At 44.2% G+C, this 14,240-nt stretch overlaps 1 protein-coding gene across 3 annotated transcripts in view; it reads left to right on the top strand.

The window, feature by feature from the left end:
- PDS5A (PDS5 cohesin associated factor A) overlaps positions 1 to 14,240 on the top strand; it is a 163,412-nt gene that overhangs the window by 144,264 nt on the left and 4,908 nt on the right. For all 3 annotated transcript variants that reach the window (XM_045019338.1, XM_045019340.1, XM_045019339.1), the window contains exons 29-31: positions 737 to 799; positions 2,884 to 3,029; positions 10,355 to 10,460. In XM_045019338.1, coding sequence (XP_044875273.1) covers positions 737 to 799; positions 2,884 to 3,029; positions 10,355 to 10,460 — 315 coding nt within the window. The remainder of the gene's footprint in view (positions 1 to 736; positions 800 to 2,883; positions 3,030 to 10,354; positions 10,461 to 14,240) is intronic.

Consider the following 14,240-nt stretch of genomic DNA (forward strand, 5'->3'; position numbering starts at 1 on the left):
TCAGTCCAGGCTCTGCAACTGCGCTGCCCCAGGAGCTCACAGCCCTGCCGCCCCGAGCATTGGATGATTTAGTTGGGGATTGGTCCTGCTTTGAGCAGGGGTTGGACTAGATGACCTCCTGAGGTCCCTTCCAACCCTGATATTCTATGATTCTGTGATTGTGCCGGAGCGAGCGACCTGAGGCTGCTGGGGAGGGGCCGGGGCTAGCCTCCCAGGCGAGGAGCTCAGGGGTCGGGCAGGACGGTCCCACGGGCCGTAGTTTGCCCACCTCTGATGTAGATACATAGATAGATTTGCATTATGATTGAATAGGTTGATACCTATATATTCACAATCAAAATGAAATAAGATTACAAGTTTCAGTTTATAAAAACCACTTCTCTTTGGTCTTCCGAAACAAATAATAACACTAGACACAACATATACAACAGGGAAATCACTTTTGCTTACCTTCAAGTTAATACAAAAAATTGGGAACCTGGAATTGAAGTGCGTGACTACTGAATACAAACTGTGCAGTTCTGAATAAAATTTTTTTTGTGCTTTATTAGATTAAATGTGTCACTAGGAAGCTATATAAAATCTTAAGTATAGTTTCTGAAAATTGGAAAGGCCTCAAGACTGTTCGATGATAGCAGCTTATGTGACAAAATAAATCATTCACACTGACATAAAAATAAAACATTAAAATAGAGAAGACAAATGCAGATTTAATTACTATCCTTTTTTCACACAGGACTTCAGTAATGACAGGAATTACATTACAGAAGAGACAAGGGTTCTTCTTTTAACGGGAAAGGTACTGTATGTTAATTTATTGTAATGACTTTGATTGTACATGATATATAGTGATTAATAGGCATTCTGGTTTTTCATTTTTAGAGAAATCACTAAGACTCAGTATAGCAGTTCAAAAAGTGTATTACCAAGTTTGTTTGCAATTTTAATTAATAGTTATACAGAGGTGTGAGAATTGTAAATTGCTTTTACTAGAAGGCTCAGCAAATGCCTTTAATTTGACACTATTTTCAGAGGGGAGCAGGGGACAGGGCTTGCTATCCTTGCATTGTCCATCCTGTGCACTGAGAAAAATCTGTGGGAGGAAAAATAGTAATTTATCATATAATTACAAGATGCCTCATAATTTGTACACACAAGGGTACAGAAGCAAGTTTGAAAATGCTTAATTCTGACATTTACTAGATTTGGAGGCCTTGATTTTGTAACCTTGTAAAATGCAAAGATCTTGAGACCAGCATAGTTCACACATTTAAACTTCATTTGCATTTGCTACTTTGTACTCTCTTCCATTCAGCTATAGAGTACTACATAATTTACTGTACATTTTGCTTAGAGTCAAAAACAATGGTTTTATAGTATTTGTGTACATGATAGTTATGAAACACTGCCTACATTTATAGCTTAAATAGCTTTCAAATTTGATTACTGAAATGTTAATATTTGAAACAAATTTTCACTGATTGTATAAACTGAGCCCTTCAATTCTTTGATAGTAGTCATTCATCTAATTGAATCTTCTGGAAACAGCATTGTAGCTAGCAACTCTTGCTAAATAGGGGACATATTTTTCCTCACTAATGCAGCTATAAACACAATAGCAGGCCTGGTTTATTTTCTGTTGCTTAAGTTATTTAACTATAACTATTGTACCAAACATCTGAAAAAATTAACATTTATTCAGTGCCCTAACATTTTAATGTTCAAGTTTATTTCACTTTCTCTCAGTTCAAATTTCAGACAATACATAAACGGTATATTATTTTTATAATAAAACATATAACTCTAACTTTCAAGTAAACTTAGTGTGCTGTTTGTTCCAGGGCAGTGTAACTACCGGTCCATGTGCTTAGTAACAGGCTATTTTTATGCAGGACATTAGCATGTTATCATGCCATTGTCTCAGCCACCGGTCATGTATGCACTCAGTATAAAAATAAACATCCTATCTTTCAGTTTTGCCCTGGTTGTAGTAGTTTAGTTGCCTCCCTGCCACTAGAGGCTACAGTTCTGCTGATCAGATGGCTGCCCAGCATCTTTGACATGGTTTTCCTGCTTGGTTTCCTGTAAAATTAACCCTCAACTCCAGAGCGGTATGGAGAGAATATTTTTATTTAACGTGGTCTAGAAGGAAACCTGAAAACTCACTGGAGAAGCAGCTTTATGCCAACGATGCTATAAAGAAAATGCCCTAGCTTCCCACAGAGTATATGGTGCAAAGAAAAGTACCACCTCCTTTTCCTATTTAGGCACCCTGAACAAATACATTACCATCAGGCCCATCGAAACCAAAAATACCAACCATGCACCAGAAGTCCCCAAAAGACATGATATAGAGCAATTGGTATTTTACATTAGATTCCCTTACACTGAATTAGGAGTGTTCAGATTTCCCATTTTCTTGGACAGTGAACCTAATCCTACCCTTCTGTTGGGAAAATTTGTATTTATTTGCACACAACTTGTCGTCTACAGATTGCGAGTTTCTTCTGCTTTGTTTGGGTAGTTGTTGCAGAATGCTGCCACCTTCATAAGGTTTTTTGGGGCCCCCCAGTCAATGGCCATTTGCATGCCTGATATGCAAAGTTCCCTGAATAATTTTTTTTATAAAATCAAGTGGAGTAGAACGTAGCAATTGATGACAGCTGTTGTATTAGGAAAGACCTCCCACAAATGCTTTTTATTGCATGTTGCTAGTTATGATGGGAATTATGGCTGCAAGTGGAAGAGGTTATTTAGTATAATAGTTGTGAAGTTAATCCTCACTATACCATAGAAAATATTTTAAAAATTTGTTAGTGTGTTTTTAAAATTCTTGTTTGTATACCTTTAATAAAAACTTGAATAAATATCTGTCCGTTTTAGCCAAAACCAACTGGTGTATTAGGTGCAGTAAACAAACCATTATCTGCAACTGGAAGGAGACCTTATATTAGAAGCACAGGATCAGAGACTGGAAGCAATATTAGTGTAAACTCAGAGCTGAGCTCTCCTGCAGGAAACAGATCAAGGTACAGTGTGTGTTTGTTTGTTTGTAGCTATTTACTTCATTTAACACTATATACTCCTGTGTTTGGGAAATGAGTATTTTGTTTGTATGCCATTGTACTTTGCTGAATTTGAACAATCAGGAAATGATACTTTGCATTTTTTTTATTCCTATAACCCAGGGTTCTTTATAGGCACCCTCGTGATCCTTTTTTTTAAAATAGCCAGGATAATTGACACATTGAGAGATTGTGAACTGTGCAGGATCATACAGCAAGTCAGTGGCGTAGACAAGAATAGAATCTAACTCTGCTAAGTCCCTGCCCTGTTTTCAATCAACTAAACTACAGATGCATCTCTGTATAATTGATCTTGTACCATGTACATGACCATGGAATCTGAGCACCTCGAGACAACACTTATCAACCTCACTAAATTAAGAGAATTTTCTTTCTTGGGTACACTGTGCGCATTAGCTATAATAAAGGCAATTTAGATCCAGATGGATTTCAAATGTATTCTGATGTCATGTGATAGAAAAATATTAAAAACAAGTCGCTAGAGTGTTCAATCTGAAATATATTAATAAACTTTTAACAAGAACATTATTGTGTAATTAGATTCTACAGCCCACATGTTTCTAATATGAAAGAATTAAGATTAATCATGTTGCTTAATAAACAATAAATATAATTTCTCTTCACCTTTTAATGACTGTAGTGTCCCAGTTAAAACAAAGAGTTCTTCTTTGAATGCTTGCTCATATCGATTCCAATTAGGTGTGCGCGCTGTGTGCACGTTCGTCGGAAGATTTTTACCCTAGCAACCCTGGAGTGGCGCCGTTATGGCAGGGATTAGCCCCTTTCCTCCACCCCGGTACGGGCCCATGCCCAAGGCACCGGGATTCAAACCGTGCTTGGCGTGCCAAAAGCCGATGCCAATAGGGGATCCCCACGACTCCTGCCTCAAGTGCCTAGGGGAATCTCACTTTACCGATAAGTGCTGCATCTGCAAGTCGTTTAAACCAAGGATGAAGAAGGAGCGGGACTTTCGATTGAAACAGCTCCTCATGGAGTCGGCACTTAGTCCTGCAGCGTTGATACCGAACGCCCAACAGACTGCTTCTGTAAGGAGTGCCCCTTCGGTCCCGGACTGCTCCGGTACTGAGAAGGAGCCCCGGCACCGACATCTGCTCGCACCGCTCCCTGTCCCCGAGAGCCAGGAAGCAACATATTGCTCCAGCTGCTTCAGCTCCACAGAAGAGCGTTCTTCGAAGACGGTTCGTCTGGCACTGTCATCTGCCGCGGCACCGTCGACTGTGTCACCACCGATTGCGGCTCCACCGAGCGCAGCATCGTCGATTCCGGTCCCACAAGGGCCATTGAGTCCGGTGCCTGACAGCTCCCCGGCTCAGGCTGTGGTTGAGCTTGCCCTCCCTTCTACACCGGAGACCTTCTCCACGGCAAGGGAGCTCATCGCCATGATGGAGTCGACACGGCCTCAACCCCCGGCACCGCCGGTGCAGGTCATACAATCCATCGGGAAACCGGCCCTAGTAAGGCCATCTTCCTTTGGTCCAACAGAGAGACGTCGTTCAAGATTTTGGTCTCACTCTCGATCATGCCGTTCCCGCTCCCGGCGCCGCTCGCAGTCCCGGCACCGCTCTCCATTGCAGTACCAGTCGCACTCGCAGCACCGTTCGACATCTCGTTCGCCGGCCAGATACTCCCGGTCCCAATCCGACTCACGGCATCGCTCTCGGCACCATGTATCCCGCAGTCGCTCCGGACGAAGGGACTCGAGATCCCGGTCGACCTCCTGGCACCGCTACGGTAGAAGGTCCCAGTCTTGCTCGCGGTACCGTTATAGTTCCCGGTACCACTCCCCGGTACCGCCCCGGGATCGAGCATCCAGAACAGTGGCGCCCTCCCAGGGTCTATCGGCACCGCCGTCGCCATCGAGAGAGATATCGGTGTCATCGCAGGCTGGTAGCGCATCCTATCCTCAGGAGCGTGACTCTGACGTCCCCAGCCATATATTTCCAGAGAGCCAAAGCCACGAGCAAGGGCCTCATCATTGGTCCTTCTGGACACCGTGGGCATACCACCAAGCCCAAGGTGCTCCATCGGTGGCTCCACGGTCGGCCCCGTCAGAACACCGGGTACCAGAGGCGACAGTAAGGCCCCCCCCCCCCCCGGCACAGATGAGGCTCCGATACCATCTGCAGACACCCAGGTTCCACCTGACGCAGATGACGCTCCTCAAGTACAGGAGCCCCCACAGGACCCCCTGGTCCCGGGCCTCTCCTCCTCCTCCTTGCCACCACCTGATGAGGCGGTGGCGGGAACATTCTCCTCAGGCCCTCCACCAATTGATCTCAGGGCCCATCAAGACCTTTTGAGATGAGTGGCTCAGAATATGAACTTACAGGTGGAGGAGGTCCCTGAAATAGAGGACCCTGTCGTGGACATCCTATCGGCTGATGCACCTACTAGAGTGGCTCTTCCGTTTATCCGCACCATAGAGGCTAATACGGACACCATTTGGCAATCCCCAGCCTCGATTCCACCTACAGCAAGGGGAGTAGAGAGAAAATATATGGTCCCCTCAAAGGGGTATGAATATCTCTACATTCACCCATCTCCTTGCTCTTTAGTGGTGCAATTGGTGAACGAAACAGAGTGTCATGGCCAGCAAGCCCTGGCTCCTAAGTCAAAGTAGGCTAGGCGCATGGACCTCCTAGGCCGCAAAATATACTCGGCCGGGGGCCTCCAACTTAGGGTGGCAAACCAACAAGCCCTCCTAAGTAGATATAACTTTAACACGTGGGTGTCCTTGGGGAAGTTTACGGAGCTTCTTCCCCAGGAGTCCCATCAAGAATTTACGGTCCTACTTGAGGAGGGTAAAAAGGTAGCAAGATCCTCCCTCCAAGCCTCTCTGGATGCAGCGGACTCTGCAGCCAGAACTCTGGCATCAGGAGTGACAATGAGGCGTATCTCCTGGCTCCAGGTATCAGGCCTTCCCTCTGAATTACAACAAACTATTCAGGATTTGCCCTTCGAAGGCCAGGGCCTGTTCTCAGATAAGACTGACTCCAGATTGCAAAGTCTGAAGGACAATCGCGTTATAATGCGCTCGCTGGGTATGCACACGCCAGTGACCCAAAGTAGGACCTTCCGGCCCCAGCCACACCGCCCTTACGCCCCGCCTAGGCCGTGTCAGGACTTTAGCAGAAGGCGTGGTAGAGGGAATCGTCGGAGGCAGTCTGGCCCTCAAGGAGGTCAAAATCAGGTGCCTCCTAAACCAGCGGGGCCCAAGCAGAACTTTTGATGGGACGCCCGAGGGCGGCCCACCAGTTGCTCTACCGGATCCTTCTCCTCCCTTTTTCAACCGCTTCTCCAAATTCCTCCCTGCCTGGTCCCAGCTAACTTCAGATCGTTGGGTCCTGCGCACGGTGGAAGTGGGATACCACCTCCAGTTTGTTTCAACCCCGCCTTCCCACCCTCCCTCCCCGTCCCTCTTCAGGGACCCCTCTCACGAGCAATTCCTCTTACAAGAGGTCCAGTCGCTCCTAGCCATGGGAGCCATAGAGGCGGTGCCAAAAGACATGAGGGGCAAGGGGTTTTATTCCCGGTACTTCCTAATCCCCAAGGCAAAGGGAGGTCTACGACCGATCCTAGACCTGCGAGAACTCAACAAATTCATGATAAAGCTGAAGTTCCGCATGGTAACCCTGGGGACCATTATCCCATCCCTGGATCCGGGAGACTGGTATGCCGCCCTCGATATGAAGGACGCATATTTCCACATCGCAATTTACCCACCACACAGACGGTACCTCCGTTTTGTGGTCAACCATCAACACTCTCAGTTCACTGTACTTCCATTTGGCCTTTCTGCAGCTCCGCGTGTGTTCACAAAATGCATGGCTGTAGTCGCCACCTCCCTCCGGCGGCGTCGGGTACACGTCTACCCATATCTCGATGATTGGCTCATTCGAGGGACTTCCCAGTTACAAGTGTCGCAGAACCCACGCATCGTCAAAGACCTCTTCGGGAGCCTAGGCCTGATGATCAACACAGAGAAGTCTACTCTGACACCAACGCAGAGAATAGACTTCATCGGAGTGGTTCTGGACTCCAATCTGGCCAGAGCCTGCCTCCCGCAGTCGCGTTTTCAAGCAATGGCTTCAATTATTCGAGGTCTTCAAACCTTCCCGACAAGGTCGGTGCACACTTGCCTCAGCCTAGTAGGTCACATGGCCTCCTGCACCTTCGTGACCAAGCACGCAAGGCTATGCCTCCATCCCTTTCAAACCTGGCTTGCTTCAATATACCAACCACGCAGAGACAGCCTGGACTCGGTGCTCACTATTCCCTGGAAGGTTCTGGGCTCCCTAACCTGGTGGCTAAACCCCACTCTAGTCTGTGCAGGGATGCCATTCCACCTACCGCAACCCTCGATGGCCCTAACCACGGACGCGTCATCTCTGGGTTGGGGTGCCCCCCTCGAGGGGCTTTGCACTCAAGGCCTCTGGTCGCCTCAAGAGCTGGCCTTACACATCAATGTGCGGGAGCTGAGAGCGGTCCGTCTAGCATGCCAGGTGTTTCGAGACCATCTCCAAGTCTGTTGTCTGTCAGTGTTCACGGACAACACAACGGCCATGTTTTACATAAACAAGCAGGGCGGAGCACGCTCCTCCCTCCTTTGTCAAGAAGCCTTCCACCTCTGGGACTTTTGCATAGCCCACTCGATTGATTTGATAGCGTCTTTTCTCCCAGGAGTCCAGAACACTCTGGCGGATCCTTCCTGTCTCACGAGTGATCGATTTGTCCGGACGTCATCCATTCTGTTTTCCGGAAGTGGGGGTTTCTCCACATAGACCTCTTTGCCTCCCGAGAGAACAGGAAATGCCAGGTGTTCTGCTCCTTCCGGGGACGCTCCCCGGGCTCCCTCTCAGACGCATTCCTGATTCCGTGGAAGAGGCACCTACTCTATGCCTTCCCACCATTTCCACTCGTCCACAGAGTCCTACTCAAGCTCCGCAGGGACAGCGCCCACCTGATCCTGATTGCTCCAGCGTGGCCGAGGCAGCACTGGTACACAATGTTGTTTGACCTCTCAGTGGCAGACCCGATTCCCCTGCCACTCTGGCCGGATCTCATAACACAGGACTTCGGCAGGCTTCACCATCTGGACTTGCAGTCTCTTCATCTCACAGCATGGTTGCTGCGTGGTTGAGCCAGTCTGAGTTGCGTTGCTCTGCCTCGGTCCCACAGGTGCTCTTGGGCAGTAGGAAGCCTTCCACTAGGATGACATATCTGGCCAAGTGGAAGCGTTTCTCCTGCTGGTGCACTCAGCATAACCCAGTTGCCAGGCAGGTGTCTGTTCCTACTGTCCTGGACTACCTCTGGTCCCTGAAAGAACAGGGCCTAGCGTTCTCTTCCATAAAGGTGCATCTGGCAGCCATCTCCACCTTCCATCCAGGGGAAAATGGCCAATCAATCTTCTCTCACCCCATAGTTTCAAGGTTCCTCAAGGGACTGGAACATTTGTACCCTCAAGTCAGACGCCCGACCCCTACCTGGGATCTCAACCTGGTGCTAGCCAAGCTTATGGGTGCTTCTTTTGAACCACTGGCCACCTCACTGCTGTACCTTTCCTGGAAGACAGCCTTCCTCGTCGCTATTACTTCGGCAAGACGAGTATCTGAGCTTCGGGCTTTGATAGCGGACCCCCCGTATACGGTATTCCATAAGGACAAGGTACAACTGCGACCACACCCCTCCTTCCTCCCTAAGGTGGTGTCTGCCTTTCATGTCAATCAAGACATCTTCCTCCCAGTCTTTTTCCCGAAGCCGCACCCATCGCGACAGGAACAACAGCTGCACACCCTAGACGTTCGCAGAGCTCTCGCCTTTTATATCGAGAGAACAAAACCCTTCCGAAGGTCACTTCAGCTCTTTGTAGCTGTGGCAGACCGGATGAAAGGCCTACCAGTCTCATCCCAACGCATTTCATCTTGGGTAACATCCTGCATCCGTACATGCTATGATTTGGCTCACGTTCCGACTAGCCACCTCACCGCCCATTCTACTAGGGCTCAAGCTTCATCTGCCGCCTTCCTGGCCCATGTTCCCATCCAGGAAATATGTCGGGCAGCTACCTGGTCATCGATTCACACATTTGCCTCACATTACGCATTGGTTCAACAGTCCAGAGATGATGCAGCATTTGGCTCAGCAGTTTTGCATTCTGCAACATCTCACTCCGACCCCACCACCTAGGTAAGGCTTGGGAATCACCTAATTGGAATCGATATGAGCAAGCACTCGAAGAAGAAAAGACGGTTACTCACCTTTGTTGTTACTCACCTGTTGTTCTTCGAGATGTGTTGCTCATATCCATTCCAAACCCGCCCTCCTTCCCCTCTGTCGGAGTAGCCGGCAAGAAGGAACTGAAGGGCCGTTGGGTCGGCAGGGTATATATCCGGCGCCATAACGGCGCCACTCCAGGGGGCGACCCAGCTGGCCCACCGAGTGTTGCTAGGGTAAAAATCTTCCGACGAACATGCACACAGCGCGCGCACACCTAATTGGAATGGATATGAGCAACACATCTCGAAGAACAACAGTTACAAAGGTGAGTAACTGTCTTTTTTGCTGATTAAGTGCATTTACGTTGATCTGTAATTTAATAGAAGGCTAAAACGAAATGGTATGAATAAATGTTGCTTATAATATGTGACAGGAAAATGCTTTATTTTCTAAAGTATATAGGGCCAGATTTTGAAAGGTATTGAGGTGCCTAACTTCCATTGATTTTTAAAAATCTGTCCAAGAGAGAGAGAGCTTGCACTTTGAAATTTTAAGGTTGAGTTTAGCTTGTTTCATAGTTGATTAACTTGATAGGCTAAATGGTTAAAGAAAGAAAGTCGAGTACAACCAAAGGTTCAGTTGTTTCATAAAATTGAAGTGTAGTACTGCTTCTATATCAATTTGGAATGTGTCCCTCAGCTGGGGCAAAATTTGGGTGGTCCTGGGGTACACACAGTAATGGCTCTGAATATTCTTACTACAGTATGTTTTGTGAAAAATCTCCCCTCCTGGAACGGCTGTGTGCAAGTTCCTGGTTCGGATTAATAGATTTTTTTCCTATCTTCCAAACTGGTGATATCACACTTGAATGAAAGTTAATACTTGCCTTCACTTTTATATTCCCCTTATCAGAATGTTTTCCATACAGGCAAGTGATTTTTTTTCTACTTTAGTCTGTGCTCCTGCCTGTCTGCATTGTTAAGAAGAAAAAAATAGTTGCATACATGATTTGTTTTTAATTCCTCTAACAGGGAACAGAGTTCAGATATATCAGAAACTGGGGTCAGCGAAAATGATGAAAATCCAGTGAGGATTATTTCAGTCACGCCAGCAAAGACAGAACCTGTGAAAAACAAGGTAGATTTCATATTTTTAAAAGTGAACGCTATATTGTCAATTTAGCATATAAATTCATTTAGTATATACCAGTATTTCCTAGATTGTCTCTGATAGAATTGATGCCTCATCTCATTCAGTGTAATTATCTCATTTTCTTTGTCAGACCATAAAAAGACAGCTCATTTTCAGAACAACTAATGATTTTTTCAGACAAATGGATAGATGGCATGTATTGTCAAACAGTATGGACTAGAGTTCTTCCTATTTTATGAAATACCAATGGGGGAGTGGAAGGGAGTACAATGGAACCTTCACGTTTCACATCTTTTTTTCTGTTTGTTCACGGTTTTAATGTTTTAAGTTAAGGTTATATCCAGTGTGTTTGACTATTTACATTTGATAGATCTGTCTGGTCTGGTAAATATGTGGTCAAAGATTGCACTCAGTTTAATAAAATCACTAGACATGATGTGTCATGGGTGTTGTAAAGATGCTTAGTCTAGAACACCCAATTAGTGATTGTTGAGGGGAGAAAGGAATATGCACAACAGCACAAGAGTTAAATAAAGAGTATTCCTCCCAGCATTACATTTCTTTGTATCTGCTGGATTGTGCCACAACCAAAATAGTATTTAAACTTTGATTTTTTTTTAATATTTTATTTCCTTGAGCTTTTTTGAAGAAGAAAAAACCTCTCTCATAGAATACAATTTTTAAAAAAATCTAAGGTCAGTACTACATTTTTGTAATCATTGAGAAGGGAATGGATAGTGCTAATTTTATGATGCAATACATATTTATCCAACCTCTTAAGTAATTATTTAGGTAAAGATGAAAGTAGGCATTTCAAGCGCATATTGTGCAAGGAGGCTAATCTTTATGTAGACAAGGTTGAAGATACTGTCATGAAAGATCATTTATGACATCCTACCCGCATCTTCTCCAAAACTGAAAACAATCTTTATGAAATTTCACAATCATAAGTTTTTGTCAGGGTGGAATTTTTCTGTAAAGTTTGAGACAAATTGGACAAGGCATATGGGAGACATGACAGTTCAAAAAGGTAAATGTTCCCATTTTTTGAAAAAATGTCTGAGATTTTCAAAGTTATACAGTATTTAGGTACACCGCTCCCATTGATATCACAGGGAGTTGTGTAGCTAAATTATATAGCTGGATTTGGAAATCTCAACCCTTACTCATTTGCTTCATCATGATTCCAAGATGTCTTGCTCAAGGGAACACCAAGTTTATTCTAAGCTGTTGGCCCTGGTGAGAACTTGTTTCTTTAAGATAGACTCATAGACTTTAAGGTCAGAAGGGACCATTATAATCATCTAGTCTGACCTCCTGCACAACGCAGGCCACAGAATCTCACCCACCCACTCCTGTAACCTATGTCTGAGTTATTGAAGTCCTCAAATCGTGGTTTAAAGACCTCACGGTGCAGAGAATCCTCCAGCAAGTGACCTGTGCCCCACGCTGGAGAGGAATGCGAAAAACCTCCAGGGCCTCTGCCAATCTGCCCTGGAGGAAAATTCCTTCCCGACCCCAAATATGGTGATCAGTTAAACCCTGAGCATGTGGGCAAGATTCAACAGCCAGCACCCAGGAAAGAATTCTCTGTAGTAACTCAGATCCCACCCCATCTAACATCCCATCACAGACCACTGGGCGTATTTACCTGCTAATAATCAAAGATCAATTAATTGCCAAAATTAGGCTATCCCATCATACCATCCCCTCCATAAACTTATCAAGCTTAGTCTTGAAACCAGATGTGTCTTTTGCCCCCACTACTCCCCTTGGGAGGCTGTTCCAGAACTTCACTCCTCTAAAGGTTAGAAACCTTCGTCTAATTTCAAGTCTAAACTCCTAGTGTCCAGATTATATCCATTTGTTCTTGTGTCCACATTGGTCCTAAGCTTAAATAATTCCTCTCCCTCTCTGATATTTATCCCTCTGATATATTTGTAAAGAGCAATCATATCTCCCCTCAGCCTTCTTTTGGTTAGGCTAAACAAGCCAAGCTCCTTGAGTCTCCTTTCATAAGACAGGTTTTCCATTCTTTGGATCATCCTAGTAGCCCTTTTCTGTACCTGTTCCAGTTTGAATTCATCCTTCTTAAACATGGGAGACCAGAACTGCACACAATATTAAAAACAGTTTGTGATCCCATGTCCACATGTCTATTTTTTTAATTGAGGTGATCTACACCAACTGAAAGTTAGCTTCCTAACCTGAAGGAATGTATTTTACAGAAACATATACTAGGAAGCCTGTATCCACACACAAGTGTGAGGAGGGAAGAGTAGGTTTATAGCCAAGAATACCTGAATTCCATTCCCAGTACTCCATTGCTTGACCTTAAAATATTCCAGTTGTGTAGCTCTTGACTGCTAAGGAAAACTAACTAGGATTACCCAAAATTACACAAATAGTGACTAGCTTGAAGGTCACTAAGAATAAAATATTGCCTAAGTGGAAAAATAGTTCCTGAGATGTGTATTTTTTTTTCATACGTGCATTTTATAGAATCTGTTTAATCTCTACCCTTTCTTTCTGGTAGTACATTTTGAATAATTTGTAATCATGCTGAATTATTTCCCTATATAATATAAATTATATATAATTATTGTTACTTAGCAATTTTTAGGGAGCTTTCAAGAACAACTTATGTATAACCATTATGACCAAAATATAGAAAATTAAAATTCTTCCCGGGCACTACCAAAATGCCTCATATAAGACTATTAAAAAAAAACAACAGGAAAAAGTAGAAAAGACTCTTACCGTGAAGTTTGTTTAGCCATTTTTAAAGTAGTAATGGAACTTCTAACAAGAGAGAAATCCTAGTTTCAGACACCGCATCTATCTTAACTTCTAACAAGAGAGAAATCCTAGTTTCAGACACCGCATCTATCTTATGGTGAATGGTTTTAATGGATGTATTTTAAATTACATGAGATGATCAGGTTCCACATTGATAAATGCTATATATAAATTTTATTAAATAGCTAAACAAAAACCTTTTAATTTTTCATTCTTTTAAAAAAGGAGGCAGGGGAATTAGCACTGTTTTCATGTGTCTTAAAAACCCTTGGAAATATATGGGTTTATGAGTTTTATTACTCTATAGCAGTGGTTTTCAACCTGGGGTCTGCAGATTTCCAAAGGGATCTGCACCTCAATTCAAAAATTTTGGGGGGTCTGCAAATGAAAAAAGGTTGAAAAGCACTGCTGTATAGCAAAGTAAAGACTAACAGATACTTCATGATGCCAAATTAATATCAAATGGAAGCAATGTCAGCCCAGCAAACAGCCAGATGGTTGCTCTGATTTAAAAATAATTAAATGGCTGATTTCTGATTGGCTGAACCATAGACCAAGTCTGTTTCCTAAAACAGCAATAGTTCAGCCTTTTAATAATGGTTATTTTACAAGCATCTAAGGTACATTCCTGATGAACAACCTTTTTTTTTTTTAACCGATAGCATTTTGAGTTTGCCAAGGGCCGTATACACTATTTCATCTACAGAAGTTGTAAACATGCTATATTAATATGTGACAGATCCACAAAAACATATAATCTGTATTACTTAGTGGAAAGTAAAGAGATGGTGGCAGAATTATGAACTTGGTGATGAAGTTCTTTTATAGGTGCCATTTTAAGTTCTGGTGGCTTCTGAGTAATTTTTCTTTTTGTCTCTGGTATTGAGTAATGAATTGTACTGTAATTGTACTTGTACTGAACAAATAAAGAGATGCAAAACCATCACAATATTTTTGCTAATCTGA

This window comes from Mauremys mutica, chromosome 5 (assembly GCF_020497125.1).
Source record: "Mauremys mutica isolate MM-2020 ecotype Southern chromosome 5, ASM2049712v1, whole genome shotgun sequence".
NCBI lineage: Eukaryota > Metazoa > Chordata > Testudines > Geoemydidae > Mauremys > Mauremys mutica.